General features: G+C 49.4%; 1 protein-coding gene across 8 annotated transcripts; it reads right to left on the bottom strand.

Moving 5' to 3' along the window:
• Positions 1-921: 921 nt before the first annotated feature.
• On the bottom strand, positions 922-17,861 carry SLC25A19 (solute carrier family 25 member 19). Of its 8 annotated transcripts, none has more exons than XM_061175141.1 (9): positions 17,775-17,861; positions 17,206-17,258; positions 13,079-13,248; positions 12,741-12,896; positions 12,036-12,064; positions 10,900-11,059; positions 4,610-4,793; positions 3,505-3,635; positions 922-1,918 (listed from the first exon to the last, which is right to left on the bottom strand). In XM_061175141.1, the coding sequence occupies exons 3-9, from the start codon at positions 13,208-13,210 to the stop codon at positions 1,736-1,738; spliced, it is 975 nt and encodes a 324-aa protein (XP_061031124.1). In that variant the 5' UTR covers positions 13,211-13,248; positions 17,206-17,258; positions 17,775-17,861; the 3' UTR covers positions 922-1,735. The 8 variants fall into 8 exon arrangements, with proteins under 8 accessions (XP_061031124.1, XP_061031126.1, XP_061031128.1 ...); XM_061175138.1 differs by having other exon boundaries at positions 1,737-2,034; XM_061175143.1 differs by lacking the exon at positions 12,036-12,064 and having other exon boundaries at positions 10,889-11,059.
• Between the last annotated feature and the right edge of the window lie 1,324 nt (positions 17,862-19,185).

Here is a 19,185-nt window from a genome sequence, read left to right as displayed (position 1 = left end):
CCCAGCAGCCCAGACAGGGCCACCTCTGAGGTCAGCCCTGTGTTGCAGGAGAGCATACAGAAGAGGCTGGAAAAGAACTGTCTCGTCCCATCGCTTAGACGAGAAGGAAGTGTTGATGGCGGGTTCCTGTATCCAAAGCTCGCTCCTCCTGTTCAAAGAGCTGCCAAAGTGGTCACCAGAAAATGAACAAGAGAATCTCAGCTGCAGCAAAAGAAACCAATGAGTGGGAGAGCTGAAGAGAACAAAGTTTACTTCAGTGGAATTTCATAAAAAATACATCCAGGCAGCTGCCTCCCTGCAGCTGCAAGCCTTGCCTGCCAAAAACCCTGTGGGTGTGGGAGCCCTCCAGCCACAGGTGAACCTTCTTAATCAGCAACCAAGAGCAGGGAAGCTTCAGGATTCTGGGGACCAGACACATCACAAAGCCCCAGACCAGAGACGAAACAGTAATGGTGAGAAAGGGCCCAGGATCCATGGGGACCGAGAGCCATGACACCCACCCAAGACCTGCTCAAAGGCTGGAGCTGGGGCTGAGGCGAGGTCAGGCTCTAAGTCCTGCACGGGGCTCCCCCTGCACAGCCAACCTCTCAGGCCAGGCTTCCCTGGGGCTGGGGAGACTTGAGGTGGAAAGTGGGGGGTGTGTTCTGTAGATTTCCCATCCTCTCATGCCCCTAACTGTGCCTAGATGGGTGTCTGTTGTGGGTTCCTGTGCCCTGACAACTTTCGGAGCACCAACTGTGCACGCACCAGGCTGCCTGCTCGACCCCCTCTTTCTGGGATTACAGAGGATGCACACAGCACCACGCGGGACCCAGGAGGAGCACGCTGAGCGGGCAGCAGATGCTCACCAGCCCAGCTGTAAGCTCCCACCCACCCAGGAGGGCTAACCCAGCCCACAGGGAAAGAGGAGTGATCCCAGTAGGCGGGGGAAAAGGGCTGCTGCCTTTACCGGCGCCCCGTCCCCGTCAGCACATCCCCCCACTGCCTGTGGGGTCGCTGGGCTCTGCTTTCCCTGGAGGCCCACGGGCTGTGACCAGCCTGTCCAGGGAGAGAACAGCCCGAGTGGTGCCTTTATAGACACGAAGATCCGAGCAGGGTGGAGTTTATAAAGTGACTGATTCAGCTGGGATTCTTCCCCCAGAGCTAGAAGCAAAGCTGCCTGAGGGATGCAACTGCTGAGAAAAGTAGAGTTTAGGGAAGGCAGGGATCCCTTTCCTCATACTTGGGGAGGAGGGATGTGATTTGGAAGGGAAGATGGAGGAGACAGATAAGGAATGCGCTTTTAGTTTTAATGTCTATTAAATAATTGGTGGGGTAAGAACCCAGGTGTGGGGACCAGACCCCTGTAAAGGCCTGATCCCAGCCTCACACTCAAGCTGTGGCCCACCCAGATGCAGGAGAGTTCTCCGGGCAGCTGGAGCGAAGGCGTGCAGGAGGGCAGCTGTTGCCCTGAGTGTGCACCACACAGAGGAGAAACGTCCAGCTCCTTCTGACTGGCGGGGCTGGGTCCCCGCAGACCAAGTCCTGCGTTCGCCCCGTGCTCTCCCGTGGAGAACCCCCTTTGCCCTTCGGGTGGAACCCAGGCTGCTGCCGACGGCTCTTCGCGCCCAGGACAGCTGGCCTGGAGGGAGGGGCCGGGCTACACCTCTCAGCGCAACACGGGACGGTAGATCGAGCGTTCTTCAGGAGGGCCCCTCCGGGGAAAGACCTCAGGCCACCCTTCCTGCCCTCGAGGCTAGCTGTCTGCCTTCTTCATGTGGTAGAAGAGGTTACAGAAGAGCTCGTACCAGAAGAACACAAAGCCGGTGGAGAGGGCAGCCTTCAGCAGGCTGGGGGCCAGGCCTTTGAAGCAGCCCTGCGCACCCTCCTCTCGCAGCACCTGCCTGGCGCAATCCAGGAGGCCCTTGTAGCTTCGCACCTGGGGAGAGGAAGGTTCTCCAGTTGAGGAGAGAGGAGGTGATGGCAACATGGGTGTGAGCTCTGTTCTTTTGTCAACACAGAGCCTGGCACGTTCAAGCACCCAATAAATACTTGCTGGACAAAGGAATGAATGCAAAAAAGACAGAATAAGTTAACCTCATTCTTTCTCTTCCAACTGGGCTAATTCAGACTTAACAGATGAAGTGCCTGGAAATCAGCACTGGACAGAGCTCCTTCCTGCCCTGGAGGCTCCCACTGACAGTGGCTCTTAAGGACCCAGACAGAGCTCTGGACCCTCTTCCCAGGGGTGCCTCTGACTGTGCGCCCATCCCTCCTGGTCCCCCTTGGGCAGTAGATCTGAACCGGCCCCTCGTTAGCTCTGAGCCTGACCAGTGCCGCCAGCCTGGCCACCTCCAGTTGACCACAAGCTGCTGCTAGACCCGTGTCCCCAAGGCACAGCTCTCCTCAAGCCTCGCTCCCCTCCCAGAGCTCCAGTAACTCCCAATGATGATGATGACAATGACATTACAAAGAATCAAGTCCAAGCCCCACGGCGTGGTGTTTGGGGCGTTTCACCATTTGGCCTCAACTTCCCTCCCTGATCTGCCTTTCCCCACTGGTCCACCCTCAGTGCCCGCACACCTCCAGCCACACCTGCTCACGCTAAAGCTCTGTGAGGAGCAGGGCCTCCCTTCTCTGTCTTGAGCTCTCACCAACTCTCCCTATCCAAATTCAAACCATCTTTTCAAGACAAGTTGGTAAATGGAAGAAGGAGGTTATAAAACCTTGCGTGTGACCCCATTTTTGTTAAACATATGTTTACTTATGCAAAGGAATAAAACTGCAGCGCGGATGGACCTAGGTGGTGTCATGCTTAGTGAAGTAAGTCAGAGAAAGACAAAGAGCGTATGTTATCACTTTTATGTGGAATCTAAAAAATAAAACAAATGAATGGGGCTTCCCTGGTGGTGCAGTGGTTAAGAATCCGCCTGCCAATGCAGGGGACACGGGTTCGAGCCCTGATCTGGAAAGATCCCACATGCCACAGAGCAGCTAAGCCCATGCGCCCAACTACTGAGCCTGAGCTCTAGAGCCCGTGAGCCACAACTAACGAGCCCCACCTGCCACAACTACTGAAGCCTGCACGCCTAGAGCCCGTGCTCCACAACAAGAGAAGCCACCGCAATGAGAAGCCTGCACACCACGACAAAGGGTAGCCCCCGCTCGCTGCAACTAGAGGAAGACCCAACGCAGCCAAAATAACCCCCCCCAAAAACGTCATTTGATGCACAGCCCTGTGTCTCAAAAAACTTATATAAACTGTGTCTTGACTTCTAGCAGGTGGAACAGTTCTCAGAGCTTTCTGAGATGCTCTTCCCGGGTTATAATCCTCAAATTTGGCTGGAATAAAGTTTTCCGATTCTTTCTTAGATCAACTGATTAATTTTTCATCGACACCAGGGACATGCAGGGGCTGAGAGGGCTATGGGGGCGAAAGCTGCCCAATGGACAGGAGCTGACCCAGTTCCTTCACGCGCCCAGTGAGGGGCTGGAATCAGAGCTCTCTGCAGGGGGACATCTCACCTGGCCAAAGGAGGCTCGGGCCTGCTCAAACCCTCCAACCTGCAGCCGCTTCTTGAAGAGGTCCAGGGGATACGTGAGGGTCTTGCTGATGACTCCAGCTCCACTGCCACAAAGCAGGTTTTTGAAGTTCTCTGAACCAGAGAAGTGGGATGGAGGGGAAAAATGAGAGAAATGCAATCTAGGGTAAACTTCAAGGTTACACAGTCTAATCCTCGACCAGAAAACCAAAACCTATAAGCATCCTCGATCTCAGAAGAATTTAATCCAGGAGCGAGAGAACCAGACACAACCACACTTTCAGCAAGAATGACAACAGACAGGGCTTCCCTGGTGGCGCAGTGGTTAAGAATCCGCCTGCCAGTGCAGGGAACACGGGTTCAGGCCCTGGTCCGGGAGGATCCCACGTGCCGTGGAGCAACTAAACCCGTGAGCCACAACTACTGAGCCTGCGCTCTAGAGCCCGCGCGCCTAGAGCCCGTGCTCTACAACAAAGAGAAGCCACCGCAATGAGAAGCCCGCGCACCGCAAGGAAGGGTAGCCCCCGCTATCTGCAACTAGAGAAAGCCCGCGCGCAGCAACGAAGACCCAACGCAGCCAAAAATAAATAAATAAAATAAATAAAATTTTTAAAAAAAGGAACGACAATGGACTGCTGATTGGACAGGCCGGTGGCAGAAGGGGTGTGAGCCTTTAACAGTAATCACCCCAGCTGGAGGCAATAATGGCCTGCAGGCTCTGCCATGCGACTCAGTACAAGGCTTGGGAGGGAATAGGATGCCCATCCCCCTCCCCAGAGTCCCCAAACGAAAACCAAACCCAACACATAAGCAAAACCAGGCTGTTTGCAAGTTGGACCTTTGACAAAAATGAAAACCATGACTGGTAGCTGGAAATAACAGTGGCAAGAGCCGAAAGAAATAAAGTCATCTGTGAGTGAATGGATTTGTTTTGTTGGCTGTATTACAGAGCTGGGGGTTCAGAGATCTGTGGTGTCTTAGCTTCTGCAGGGAAACTTTATTTCCTACCTGATTCAGAAAGAGATGCTATGGCTTGGGAGAGGGGCGGAGTGGGACCCAGATTCCCTTTCCCGCGAGGCCGGTCTCACCGTTTTTCTTTCCTTTGGCTGGCATGGCCCACTCATACGCGTGCTTCAAGGAGCTGTAGAAGGAGAACTGGAACCCGGCGTAGGGGAAGATGGCGATCAAGGTGGGGTTCAAGCCTTTGTAGAAGACCAAGGGGCCTTCGGTCCTGTACATGGTCACCACGGCGTTTCGCAGGGTTTTATAGACCTGGACACCACAGATGCAATGATGAGCGACGTCGCTTCAGCCCAAGAACCCAGCCCACCAGGTATATTTCCCCTTGTCCAGAAACCAGCTACTAGGAGCATTACTTCTCCTGCCAGGAGGACAAAGAAACTGCTGGACAAAAATTCCAAGGGTGGGACTGTCTGGCAGCTCCCCTTCTAACTATTTACACGACTGAGATATGCCAAGGAGTGCACAAAAGTATGCAGAACAGCAAAAGGTGTGAAGTCCACCCTTGGGTGATCGGTTATATAAATTACGGCACACCTGTTCAAAAGAACATAGTGTAGCAATTACAACAGGAAGATGCAATCTATATGATCGATAGGGAAGACTCCCCCAAACATACAGTTAAGTGAACCCAGCAGGACATGAAGAGCAGGCATAGTGTCTGTGGAGGAAACAAACTGTATGCAGACACTATCCCCCACAAGGATACACAAGAAAGGAGGAACAGTAACATTATTACCTCCACAGCGGGAAACAGGGGGACAGGGGAGGGACGGGGGAAGAAGGAGATTCGCTATCACCATTTTATGCTATTTGGATTTTTTGCCATATGCATATACTTAACCTTTCTGAAACCATCAACAGGTGATGTTTATGCACGAAGAGCCACTGATTTTTTTTTTTTTTTTTTTTTTATTTATGGCTGTGTTGGGTCTTCGTTTCTCTGCGAGGGCTCTCTCTAGTTGTGGCAAGCGGGAGCCACTCTTCATCGCGGTGCGCGGGCCTCTCACTATCGCGGCCTCTCTTGTTGCGGAGCACAGGCTCCAGATGCGCAGGCTCAGTAATTGTGGCTCACGGGCCCAGTTGCTCCGCGGCATATGGGATCCTCCCAGACCAGGGCTCGAACCCATGTCCCCTGCATTGGCAGGCAGATTCTCAACCACTGCGCCACCAGGGAAGCCCCCGAGCCACTGATTTTTTAGTGCACTTCTATTCGACATATATTCTTTGCAGTGGACCAGAGGGGCTGAATCTGCCTGGCTGTGGGTGCGGGAAGCACTGCACTGACAAGAGGGTGACCGAGGGCAAGTCTGTACTGAGCGGGGACAGTACACACTTGGCTCCCAGATGCTGGCAGCCACATTGAAGGCTTTTGCCCTGGAGACTTGCATGAAAGGGCCAGGCCTCAGAGGAAGGTCATCGGGCAACAAGCCTGCCCACGTGCCAGAGTCCCACTCTGCTTTCTGTGTCCCCTCTTAACACCAAGCTGGCAGCCAAGAGTCACCAGACATTTGAGGAAAGCCTCCCCCAAAACAGAGGCCAAAATGATTGATGAGGGGCAGGAGAAGTCATTTGGAAGGAAGAGACAGTATAGATAGCAGAAGAAAACTACAGAAAAAAGAAACCACCCAGGAAATTTTAACTAATATCCTGAGACCACAGAGAAGGCATCACCTTCATGATAAAAGCAGAGGGTCAGAGAAAGACAAATATCATATGATATCGCTTATATGTGGAATCTAAAAAAAATGGTACAAGTGAACTTATTTACAAAACAGAAATAGAGTCACAGATGTAGAAAACATACGGTTACCAAGGGGGAAAGGGGGGGGGGAGGGATAAACTGGGAGATTGGGATTGACATATACACACTACTATATACAAAATAGATAATAAGGACCTACTGTATAGCACAGGGAACTCTACTCAATACTCTGTAATGATCTACATGGGAAAAGAATTTTAAAAAGAGTGGATATATGTATATGTATAACTGATCCACTTTGCTGTACAGCAGAAACTAACACAACATTGTAAATCAACTACACTCCAATAAAAATTAATTTAAAAACATTTAAAAATTAAAAAAAAATAAAAGCAGAGGATCTATTTTAAAAAGAGGTAAGATTCAGACAAGAAAAAGCTCTTGAGAGAAAATCTTTGTGACTCTGAGTTGGGCAAAGGTTTCTTAGGTAAAACACCAAAAGCAAAATCCATAAAAGAACAAATTGATAAATGGAACTTCATCAAAATTAAAAACATCTGCTCTTCAAAAGATACTGTAAGGAAAGGAAAAGACAGCCACAGACTCAGAAAATATTTGTAAAATAAAAACAACAAACCACCCAACACAAAAATGGACAATCTGAACAGATACTTCACCAAAGAAGGTATATAGATGGCAAATAAGCACGTAAAAGGACGCTCAACATTAAAGAAATTTAAATTAACCACGATGAGATCCCACTACTCACACCATTTAGAATGGTTAAAATTTAAAATACAAAACGGATAATACTAAGTATTCGTGAGGATAAGGAGCGGTTGGACCTGCTGGTGGGAAGGCAAAACGGCACAGCCGTGCAGGAGACAGCTTGCCTTTTTCTTATACAATGAAACACTCCTTACCATACAACCAGCAATCCCACCCCTAGGAATTTACCCAGGAGAAATGGAATGTTCACACAATAACCTGTATGTGAATGTTTATACTGGCTTTATTCGTAACACCCCAAACTGGAGAACAACCCCGAAGTCTCTGAGCTAATAAACCACAATCCTTCCACACAATGGAATATTACGCAGCAATAAAAAGGAGCCAGCTACTCACAGGCACCCCACGGACACATCTCAAATGCATCTACCAAGTGAAGGGAGCCAACTCAAACGACTACACAGGGCATAATTCCATTTATGTAACATTCTGGAAAAGGCAGAACTTCAGACAGAAAACAGACCAGTGGTTACTGAAGGCTGGAGGTGAGGAGGGACAAACTACAAAGGGCAGGAGGAAATCAGTGGGTGATGGAACTTTTGTTTTATATCTTGATTGTGGGAGTTGTTACGTGACTGTACGCATTTGTCAAAAGTCACAGAACTGTACACTAAAAAGAGTGGATTTTACTGTGCATGTAAGTTATGCTTTAATAAACCTGACTAAAACAAACAAACCAAAGACAGTTCTTAGGAACCAACATATGTTAGCAGACGTTGTTTAAACTCAATAGAGGGCCCAAATGATAAAAGTAAGGAAACCTCCCAGAATGGTAAATAAAAGATGTCAATCAGAGGATCAATCCAGGATGTCTAGTGTCCAACTGACATGAATTCTAGAAAGAAAGAAAAAGAAAAACACAGAGGGCAGGCAATTGTGAATAAATAATTCGTGACCATTTTCCAGGCATGAAGAACATGTGTCCAGACTAAAGGGCCCAGGAAGTGCCCATCACAATGAATGAAAGAGACCCGCCCTGGGGCACTCCACTGGTAAATTTCTAGAATGCCAGGGATCAAGAAAAGATCCTGAGGGACTTCCCTGGTGGTCCAGTGGTTAAGACTCCACGCTTCCACTGCAGGGGTTGTGGGTTCGAGCCCTGGTTGGGGAACTAAGATCCCACGTGCCGCATGGTGGGGCCACAAAAAAGTTAAAAAAAAAAAAAGAAAAGAAAAGATCCTGAAAGTTCCCAAGAGGGCGAAGTGGATGGCTTCATATAAAGGGTTAGTCATCAGGATGGTTCTGGACACCTCTTCAGCAATACTGAGAGCTACTTAGAATTCTACACCCAGATCATCAGTTAAGTGTAAGGGGAAAATAAAGGCATTTTCTATCAGGCTTCTGTAAGGAAGCTATATCTCAGGATGTGCTCCACCAAAATGAGGGACTAATCAAGAAAGAGAAGACATGGGCTCCTACGTGAGAATTCCTAAGAGAATAGCTAGCCATAGTCCTGGAGCAGACAGTCCAGATCGAAGCCATAGGGTGAAGGGTTCAAGGGTGGGGGGCTCTAGGAGGGGCTCCATAAAAACATGGGACTGATGACCACAGGCTCACCCTATCGGGAGATTGTTTGAAAGTGAATTTGTGATAAGCATGTAGAAAGCGAAACAAATAAAATACAAAGCAATTGCCAACTTCAGGAAAGACAAAAATACAAAAGAAAACATAATCATAATATATTTTGAGGCTCAGCAGTAACATTTACATAATCATAATAGCATAAACACTGAGTACTGATTTAGCCAAAAATCTATTTATCAGTTGTACTGTACTCAGGTGAGGAAGCACAAGCACACCCAAGTGTGATGGTAAAAGAGTTAAATCCTCATCTTCCATAGTAGTAGTCAGTAGTCAATGTCTATAATTTAAAACTGAGAAGGAAAGGAAGAAAGAGAAAGAGCATGTTACTTTGAATTAGGAAGTAAATTATGGAAGAAGCACACAAATATTAAAAGTGGTTGCCTCTGGGGAATAGAATCAGGGGGGAGGCTGGTGTTTTTTCATTGTAATTCATGAAGAACTATCTGTCTTTTTAACCTTTATACACCTTATAGATTATTTATTTATTTATTTATTTATTTATGGTTGTGTTGGGTCTTCGTTGCTGCGTGCAGGCTTTCTCTAGTTGCGGTGAGCGGGGGCTACTCTTCACTGTGGTGCGCAGGCTTCTCATTGCGGTGGCTTCTCTTGTTGCGGAGCACGGGCTCTAGGCGCGCGGGCTTCAGTAGTTGTGGTGCACGGGCTCAGTAGTTGTGGCTCGTGGGCTCTAGAGAGCAGGCTCGGTAGTTGTGGTGCACGGGCTTAGTTGCTCCATGGCATGTGGGATCTTCCCGGACCAGGGCTCGAACCCGTGTCCCCTGCATTGGCAGGTGGATTCTTAACCACTGCACCACCAGGGAAGCCCAGATTACTGATTTTTTAAGAAATGTGAGGATTTACACTATGGATGCTACTAGTCTAAAGAAGGTGGAGAGTTTTGCAATTTTTAAATAAATCTTTTCCCCTCACTTTCACACACAATTTTCCAGCCATTCCAGAATCTAGAATCCAACATCTCAATTGTCTAAGCCTAAGAAGAAATATGCTATTCTTTTCTTAATGATGTTTTCCCTTTTTTCTTCTCATAGACTTGTACTGAAGGTTGGAAAGTAACAGAAGAGGATTATAGCGTACGCAGAACAGGGAACCTGAAGGACGCTCACCAGCCATTCTCTTCATCCCAGCAGCCACCATGTTGCTGAGGTCTGTCCCCTCTATAAACATCCTTCCCCTCCATTTCTCTACTCCGTTCCTAGGACCCCTCATCTCATTTCTCCACCAGGGCAGTCATCCCAAACCTCTATTTTCCACTGCAGGGTCACACAGAGTGACCCAGCTCTCATGTCCCAGTCGTTTTCTTCTAGACTGTTCCTGGGGCACTTTGCATTTCTGAACCAAAAAATTTATCAGAATGTCTCCTAAACAAAAGAGGTCCCCCAACCCAGGATCTCCACCCCAGGCAACACAAAAAACTGGCAGAGCTGAAACCACAGTTATTCTTAGCTGGTCCCAGATCAAATTCTTAAGCAAAATGTCATTCCCCACCAACAGTATCCTACGCTATTCTTATGTATGTCCAGGAAACAGAGATTATGGTGGGCGGAGGGGGGATGGTGCATCTATTTGAGGGTTGTTTTTTTTTTTTTAATTATTTATTTATTTATGGCTGTGTTGGGTCTTCGTTTCTGTGCGAGGGCTTTCTCTAGTTGTGGCAAGCGGGGGCCACTCTTCATCGCGGTGCGCGGGCCTCTCACTATCGCGGCCTCTCTTGTTGCGGAGCACAGGCTCCAGACACGCAAGCTCAGTAGTTGTGGCGCACGGGCTTAGCTGCTCCGCGGCATGTGAGATCTTCCCAGACCAGGGCTCGAACCCGTGTGCCCTGCATTGGCAGGCAGATTCTCAATCACTGCGCCACCAGGGAAGCCCCTATTTGAGGGTTTAATCCCTTGCTTTCACTCAGTCAGTTCTTCCTTGAGTCTGATTCAAGGATCCCATTTCCTCCAATCGATTCTTTCTGGAAACCAAAACCTCCCTCCCAATAATACAGCGATAGGATCTCAAGTCTCACTTTCCCAGACACCTTCCCCGTGCCGATTTGGTATTTGCTCTGTTTCCCCTGCAGGTTCTGTGTCCCCCGTGAGGTTGTGAGCACCTTGCCTGGTGCCAAGCACCATCACGGGTTTCAGGAACAGGCTGAAGGATGGCCTGAAAACCCCAGGCCGCCCCGGCTTTGTTCCCTCTAAGGAAAACAGCCCCCACCCTGGGACGCCCTTCGTCCCTTGGGCGCCCCTTCTCTGGCCCGGCCACTCACCCTGGGCTCACCCTGAGCTGCAAAGCGGGTGCGTAGCACGTCCACAGGATGCACGGCGAGGGTGGCCACACAGGCAGACAGGCCGCCACACACAAAATGCACGGAGAAGTCTCGGGCATCGCGCACGCTGGCCCTGTGCACCAGCTCGGTGAGCACTTCAAATGACAAAAACTGCAAGAGCGTGTGACAGTGTCATGGAAAACACCCCCCGAATGCACCCGTGACCCAGGCGGGGCCTAACCTAGGGACCAGGAGATACTCTTCTTGAGTAGGGTCAGAATACAATAAACACATAACTTTGTGCAAAGCTCAGATGCCCTTTCATACTCTGAGCAGAGCCAAATACCCAAGGGTTAAGAAAATATATGAGAAAATTTTTGTATCAGAAAATTCTACTTGGGGGCCTTTCCTGGTGGTCCAGTGGCTGAGACTCCGCACTCCCAATGCAGGGAGCCCAGGTTCAATCCCTGGTCAGGGAACTAGATCCCACATGCTGCAACTAAAAAAAAAAGATCCTGCATGCTGCAACTAATACCCCAACGCAGCCAAATAAATAAATAAATATTAAAAAAAAAAAAAAAAAGAAAGAAAGAAAAAGAAAATTCTACTCGGGAATTCCCTGGCAGTCCAGTGGTTAGGACTCGGTGTTCTCACTGCCATGGCCCCGGGTTCAATCCCTGGTGGGGGAACTACGATCCTGCAAGCTGCATGGCGAGACCAGAAAAAAAAAAAAAAAGAAAGAATAAAAAAGAAAATTCTACTCATCACTTAGTTTTCTGAGAACTGGGAAAAGATGGCCATTATCTGATTCTAGGCTGGGGACCCCTTTAATGCAGCTGGCAGTGGCCCTGTTTGAGAAACATTCTGCCCTGGAGCTGAAATTCTGTCGGGAGAATCCCACATATTCCATATTCTGTGGTGTAAGCCCTCCTTGGGCTCAGATCCTTCTCCAGCCAACTCAAGATGGCTTGGGGTCCTGAGAGCACATGTTGCTGCATTTACCCATCAGGATACAGCATCTGTGTGCTGGGCGCAGAGATGGCGTGGCAGGGGCTCGTGACCTGAGCAATCACTGTGATGTCATACGAAGAGCAGGCAGGGACGACTCTGCCACTCTCTAGCTAGTGACGTTGGTTGGACTAATTACTTAAGCTCTCTCTGCCTCAGTCTTCTCATCTGTAAAATAAGGATGACAACAGAACCTACCAGAGGACTGTTGTAAGGTGGCAGATGTGAAGTGCTTCACCCAGGTCCTGGCCCCCTGTGAGCACTGTGCGGGGTTGGTTATTTCCATCACCACTACTGTACGGCTACAGACTAGACGCCATGGGGTAAACTGGCGCTCAGCTGAACAAACTCATGAGCAAGAGTCAAGAAGCCTGGATCCTAATCGTAGCCTCGCCACCTACAAGCTGTGTGGCCTCAGGCAGCTCACTCAACCTCTCTGCGACCCACGTAACACCTGCTCCACCTTCCTCACAGTGCTGTTGGGAAGTTCAAAGGACACACAGACGTGAATAATGCTATTTTGAAAAATGAAAAGCATTTGTGTCGCCATTTTCTAAGCCTCTCTGGGCTGGGTGTCAAGACAGTATCCCAGGTGCAGCACCTCATATTCAGTGGGTGCCAAGTCTCCAGGGTTGGGGGACGTGGGGAAGCGGATGCCTATAGTACAGCTCAGTCTGACTATGTCTTCAATTTGTCAGGTAGCTTCCCAGCCAAGCCGAGTGAGCAGTGTGTGACCGCCTCCTGCTGCCCTACCCCGGGCAGCCCGGGTGCACGTCTCACCACCCTGGGCTCCCCCATTGGGCAATGTGACCCCAGGGGCCTGGCCGCTTCCCCTGCCACCTACTTGGACAGCTCCATAGCCTATGGAGAGAAGCTGGGCTGGGATGTGTCCTTTCCAGAATGCTGTTGGGCCCTCCTCTTGCAAAATCTGTCTCCCAGCCTGCAGGATCCCGTGGTATTTCGCGTTGGGGTCACTGCGAGACAGGCGCTCAATCTGAAGCTAGGAATCAAGATGAGAATGGTCAGGATGATGGGGAGGGTGGGGAGGAGGAATTTCAGAGAAGGTAACAAAGGCAACAAAGTGCTTCTCCTTGACAAAATTGCAAGCTCTAGGAACTGCTTTGGCAAAAAAGAGTGAACTTGTCCTCTGGCCCATTACACAGAAAAAGGGGAAAAGGGTACCTGGAAACGGATCTTGATGACATCCAAGGGGCTGATCAGCACCCGAGTGACAAGTCCAGACACAGACCCAGCCACGGCCACCTCGAGATTGGAGACATTCCTGCCGTCTGCTCTGGGGTCATAGCCCACCATCCCTGCCTGTGGCCCATACAATGTCCATCAGCTTCAGGCTAAATGCAAGAGACACGGAGTAAACACCAGAGCAAGGTCTTAGGGTCCCGGCTCACACATCACTCCTCAGAGCAGTCCTCCCGGACCAGGCCCCCAAAGCAGCGCCCACATCTCTTTTCTCTCCTTATCCTGCTTTATTCTTCTTTAGAGCATTTATATACCAGACATTGATTCCATACATTTGTTTCTTGTCTCTCTCCCCCATTAGAATTCAAGCCCATGAAAACACGGCGTTGGTCTCATTCATCCATCCCTGCAACTCCAGTGCCCGGAAGAGAGCCCACCACAGTAACTGCTCATAATATTTGCTGATGGAGTGAATGAACAGGCTTGGTAGGAAACAGTTCACTTCCAGAGATCAGCTGGCTTTCCAAGACACCTGGCTTTATGGCCAGCTCCTGCCTGAGGTGAAATCCCAGGCTGCGTGAGCGTTTGAGGGCAGAGCCCCCTCAAGCTGAGCGCAGAGGGGGAACCTCAGACACACGGGCTCCAGGAACGGGGCCTGGGATTCTCTAACAAGCCGCCATGATCCAAAGGGCCCTGAGCCCTTCTGCATCTCCCTTCTCTATTCTCTGCACACAGTGCAGGCCCACCCACAGCAGTGGAGCCGAGTTACGCTGTGAAATGATGCAGGCCCACCTCTTCAACCTCACCCTGGACCACGGTTCAGTCTCTTCAGCCAGGGTGGGCTCAGTGCTTCTGAGCAGTTCCTAGAAAACGCTGTTCACGTTCCTATCTACCGGCCCATCCCTGGACCTACTGTTCCCATGTCTGAAATGCAGCCCCACTCTTCCCTAGACTGGTTCCTCTCACCTTCCAGGGCTCAGCTAAAGAGCATCCCCTCCAGAAGATGTATTCATGTCCTTTCTAGCATTCACAGCACTTGTTAAGGTGCTGTCCTCCCTGCCCACAGGAGGTAGGCTCCATACAGGTAGGGACTCAGCCTAGTTACAGTGGTATCTCCAGAGACCCGCACGGTGCCTGGCATGCCCCAAAGGCTCTAAAAACAATGACTGAATAAATGATTAAAAACCAAGTAACTGGGACTTCCCTGGTGCTGCAGTGGTTAAGAATCCGCCTGCCAATGCAGGGGACACAGGTTCGAGCCCTGGTCCGGAAAGATCCCACATGCCGCGGAGCAGCTAAGCCCGTGCACCACAACTACTGAGGCCGCGTGCTGCAACTACTGAAGCCCGTGCGCCGCAACTACTGAAGCCCATGCGCCTAGAGCCCGTGCTCCGCAACAAGAGACGCCACCACAATGAGAAGCCCGCGCACCACAATGAAGAGTAGCCCCCGCTCACCGCAACTAGAGAAAACCCGTGCGCAGCAATGCGACCCAACGCAGCCAAAAAAAAAACCCCAAAAAAGACAAGTAACTTAGAGATTATAAAAATAATAGTGACTTTGCAGAAAGAGAGAGAAGAGAGACAGAGGGAAAAGAACCCATCATCTTAACACTTTTTACTTCACATATTCCCTTCTGATTTTTTTCCAGTACATGGCTTTTAAAATGCAAAATGTCATAAGCATGATTCCATGTTGCTACAAGATCTTCACAAATATCATTGTAAATGGCTAGATCATATTACATTGAGTAGCTGTGTCATAATTTTTTGGGCACTGGGGTTTTCTAGAAACTAAATATTTAAAAACTATCTAATTCCAGGGACTTCCCTGGCGGTCCAGTGGTTAAGTCTCCATGCTTCCACTGCAGGGGGCACGTTCGATCCCTGGTTGGGGAACTAAGATCCCGCATGCCGTGCAGTATGGCCAAAAAACCCCAAAAATCTAATTCCATTTTTATCTAGAGCAGACCTCAACACTAATGACATTTTAGAATGGAGAATTCTTTGTAGTTGGGGGCTGTCCTGAGCATTGCAGGATGTTTAGCAGCACCCCTGGTCTCTACCCACCAGATGCCAGTATCCCCACGCTCCCCTTGTGACAATCAAAAATGTCTCCAGACATTGACAAATGTCTCCTGGGGTGCAAAATTGCCCGATTGAGAACTGTTGTTCTAGAGAAATACTAGAATGTATGTGTAAAATGTCATGCATTGCATCACTATTTATAAAACTGGATATAATGCAAATGATTATAAATAGAGGGATGAACACTAAGTCACCTCCATGCAATGGGATACCATGCAGCTATTAAAAGAATGAGCGGACTTCCCTGGTAGCACAGTGGTTAAGAATCCGCCTGCCAATGCAGGGGACACATGTTTGACCCCTGGGCAGGGATGATCTCACATGATGCGGAGCCCGTGCGCCACAACTACTGAGCCTGAGCTCTAGAGCCCTCAAGCCACAACTACTGAAGCCTGTGCGCCCTAGAGCCCGCGTGCCACAACTACTGAGCCCACGTGCTGCGACTACTGAAGCCTGCGTGCCTAGAGCCCGTGGTCCACAACAAGAAAAGACACAGCAATGAGAAGCCTGCGCACCGTAACGAAGAGTAGCCCCCGCTCGCCACAATAGAGAAAGCCCGCGTGCAGCAACGAAGACCCAACACAGCCAAAAATTTAAAAAAAGATTAAAAAAAAAAAAAAGAAGGAGCCAGAGCTAAACACACACTGGAAAAGATGTCCACAATTGACTAAAACATGAAAAAAGCAGGTTTCAGAACAGTATGTCTAGTGTAACCCCACTTTTGCAAAAGAAAAACAGCAAGACCTACATACACCCTCAACAGTCGTATAAAGCATAGCAGGAAAGTCTATAAGGACACACACCAACAGGTTGGTAAGGTTACCTTTGGGGGTAGGGTTGGCAAGGGAAGAGGGAAGGCAGATCTCCTCCCCCCTACTTTATTTTTTTTTCCACGCCTCGTGGCATGTGGAATCTTAGTTCCCCAAGCAGGGATCGAACCCGGGCCCCCTGCAGTGGAAGCAATGCGTCCTAACCACCAGACCGCCAGGGAATTCCCTCCCTTTTTCTTTACACAATTCTACGTTGCTTGAATTCATTGTGGCCCCCCCAAACCCCAATTAAAAGTAAATATAAAATGATTTTAGAAGAGACCTCAGAATTAACCTAGTTCTTGAATACCGTTAGTAACAGGGAAATCAGGGCCCACACAGTGACACCTTCACCCCATTGTTTCTTTTTCTCCTCTCACCCTCCCTGGAATCTGTCCACACCATTCCCTCAGCCCCAAGCCCTCACTTTTCTGAAACTACCAAAATAGCACTCCAATCCATCCTTAAAATTAACAAGACATTTCCATGGGGCTCGATCGGCAAAGTATTGTAAAATAACATTTATTGAAAGTCTAATGGGGGAATTCCCTGGCGGTCCAGTGGTTAGACTCGGCACTTTCACTGCTGGGGCCTAGGTTCGATCACTGGTCAGGGAACTAAGATCTCGCAAACCACGCAGCACAGCCATAAACAAAAAAAGAGAAAAAAGTCTAATGGTATGAAATCTCCCGACTCCCGCCAGGAATGTGCCCATTCCTTGGTAACTTCTCCCCAGACCCTCAAAGGAGGAGATCTCGGCTTTCCCATCAACTTCTCTGTGACATTAACTCAAGCTGCTACTCCCCAGGCACCTGTGAGGAGCAGTTTAAACGTGAGGCAGGTGATTGAGATGCAAAGCCTCTCCAGTGGTTGCCCAGAGAGTGCTCAGGTCACACTGAGCAGTGTCAGATCCCTACTGTCAGGGAGGGAAGGAGGCATTTCTACATATAAGCAGCTCTGCATAGCTGGACATAACCTTAACCTCAGATCAAGAAGCCTGTGTCAAAATTCTGTCTCTCTCATGTACCTTGGGCAGGTTTATTTAACCTAGGCTCAGCTTTTTCTTCTGGAAAATGGGAATGATGGCGGCCCTGCCTAGCCAGATTCCTGGGAGGACCACACGAGATACTGTATGTGATAAGCTCTGTCAAAAAGGTAAAAGTCCTTATACACGTGAAAGGTCTTGTTAAATATAATTCAGTAGTGGCCTTACTTTTTCTGCTTGTTCAAAATTTCCTTCTTGTACCAAAAAGCCTTGATATTTATCTAAAGAGACAAAATAAACATGAAATATGATTATATGCATGATATAATAAAGTACTCAGAAGAAAGGGGGCCGCTGGTGTGAGTGGCAGGGCGGGTGGGTGTGTGTGTGTGTGAGTCTGCCGTGCCACCCCTGTTTTTACTGCGGAAGCCCCTGGGGTTCAGGTATGCGGGTGCCCCGCGGTGAGCGTGTGTGCCCGTGAGCCCACGTGCTCAGCTGAGGGTCTCTGCAGATGTCCCCGCGTGTGGACACAAGTGTCCACGTGTGCTCCAGGATGTGTTTTTTTCTCCCCCAGTCCAAGAAAACGCCCACAAGGTGGGCACCCGCATGTACAGGTGCCCGGGTGTGTCCAGGGTTTTGCTTCCTGCGTCCCTGAAGATGCTTCTCATATCAGACGCGACACGTGTGGGTACAGTCCCCGCCCCCGCGTGAGTACCTGCGCGTGTAGGCGCCCCCGGGCAGCGGGGGTGCAGCTCCCCGAGCTGAGTGCCAGGAGGGCGGAGGAAGAGGTCACTCACCCGGCTCCGAAGGCGCGGCCCGGCTCCCCGAACTCTTCTCTCCCTCCCTCCTCACGCAGTCTAACGGCAAAACTTAACTACGCTTGGCAGTAACTGACGGGCTTGTGGGCCAATCACCGCGCAGCTTCCGACAGACGCTGGACCAACGGTTGTACAGTAGTCACCCGACCAACGCCCATTGCAAGGCGTCGCTGGGTAATGTAGTCCTCCGCTACTGAGGCCGGCCCCCTACGAGGCGCAGAGCCTGCTGGGAGATGTAATCCCTCGGCGTGCGCATGCGCAAATGTTACCCACGCGTTGACAGCAGGAGGGTCCCGAAGCCAGGCTCCGCCGTTGGAGGTTGCCGCGCTGAGTGGCGTGTGCCTTGGATCAGAGTGCTGGCGGGCGGAAGTTTAGGGCGCGATGAACGTGACCCTCTTTCCTCAAAACTTTCATAGTTCCAGTACCCGGATCATCTAAACTTGGAAAAGATGGTGGGAAGTTTAGCAAAAGCCTGGAGGGCGTGGGGGAAAGAATAGATGAGTTTTTAAGACCAGAACGAGAACGGCAAAAATACAGAGGTTTTGTTTCCCCCTAGGGTTTATTATGCATAACTCTCATTATAAGATAATATAAAAATATATAGACACATTACAGAAAATGTAGAAATGAAGGGGGAAATGACTCATCCTACCGCTCTCACGCAAGTAGTATCAGCGTTTTGCAGGACAGTCTTCCCGATTTTTAAACTGCATTTTTCATATTAGTGCAATCATTTTGACGCACAATTTAAAAACATTTTTATTGAACAATTTAAAAACGTTTCAGGGACTTCCCTGGCAGTCCAGTGGTTAAGACTCCGTACGTCTACTTCAAGGGACATGATCCCTGGTTGGGGAACTAAGATCCATGTGCTGCGGCACATAAATAAGTAAAGAAGTAAATAAATAAAACGTTTCATACTATACAAAAGTAGAGAGAATAGCCTGATGAACCACCATATAGTCATTACTCAACTTCAACAATTAACCAACTCCTGGTCAGTCTTGTTTTTCCCGCACCTAAGTGGCACTGTCACTGAGTCCAAGCTCATCCTGGTCCTGCTTGCCACAGGACAGGCCAATAAATTGAGAGAAGAGTTGTTGGGGCAAAGAATAGCAACTTTATTAGGAAAGCCAGCAGACTGAGGAGATGGTGGACTCGTGTCCCAAAGAACAATCTTGCCTCAGTTAGAATTCAGGTTTCTTTTATACTAAAAGGGGAGGGAGTAAAGTCAAACATTTCCTGGTTCCAGTCAGCCTCCAGAGGGGATGTGTTAATTTCTTCCTTCCTGTAGTCATTCACAGGTGGGCCTGGTCAGGATGTTTCCTGTGAGCTAAACAAAGGTATTTTAGCTTAAAGCTTATTACCTGGGAGGCAGGGTTCCCAGAGA

Source organism: Eubalaena glacialis, chromosome 19 (genome assembly GCF_028564815.1).
Source record: "Eubalaena glacialis isolate mEubGla1 chromosome 19, mEubGla1.1.hap2.+ XY, whole genome shotgun sequence".
Classification (NCBI taxonomy): domain Eukaryota; kingdom Metazoa; phylum Chordata; class Mammalia; order Artiodactyla; family Balaenidae; genus Eubalaena; species Eubalaena glacialis.
Note: the sequence above shows the minus strand (reverse complement) of the source record. Positions and strands in the feature narration are given on the sequence as shown.

Excerpts from the sequence above, each read along its gene's own strand:
- SLC25A19 (XM_061175138.1), bottom strand. The coding sequence starts at position 13,210 with ATGGTGGGCTATGACCCCAGAGCAGACGGCAGGAATGTCTCCAATCTC. Across the intron at positions 11,060-12,035 it reads CTGAGGCAGAGAGAGCTTAA|TTTTTGTCATTTGAAGTGCT; the intron begins GTAATTAGTCCA and ends ACGCTCTTGCAG. Across the intron at positions 4,794-10,899 it reads CACCCGCTTTGCAGCTCAGG|GTCTATAAAACCCTGCGAAA; the intron begins GTGAGCCCAGGG and ends TGTGGTGTCCAG.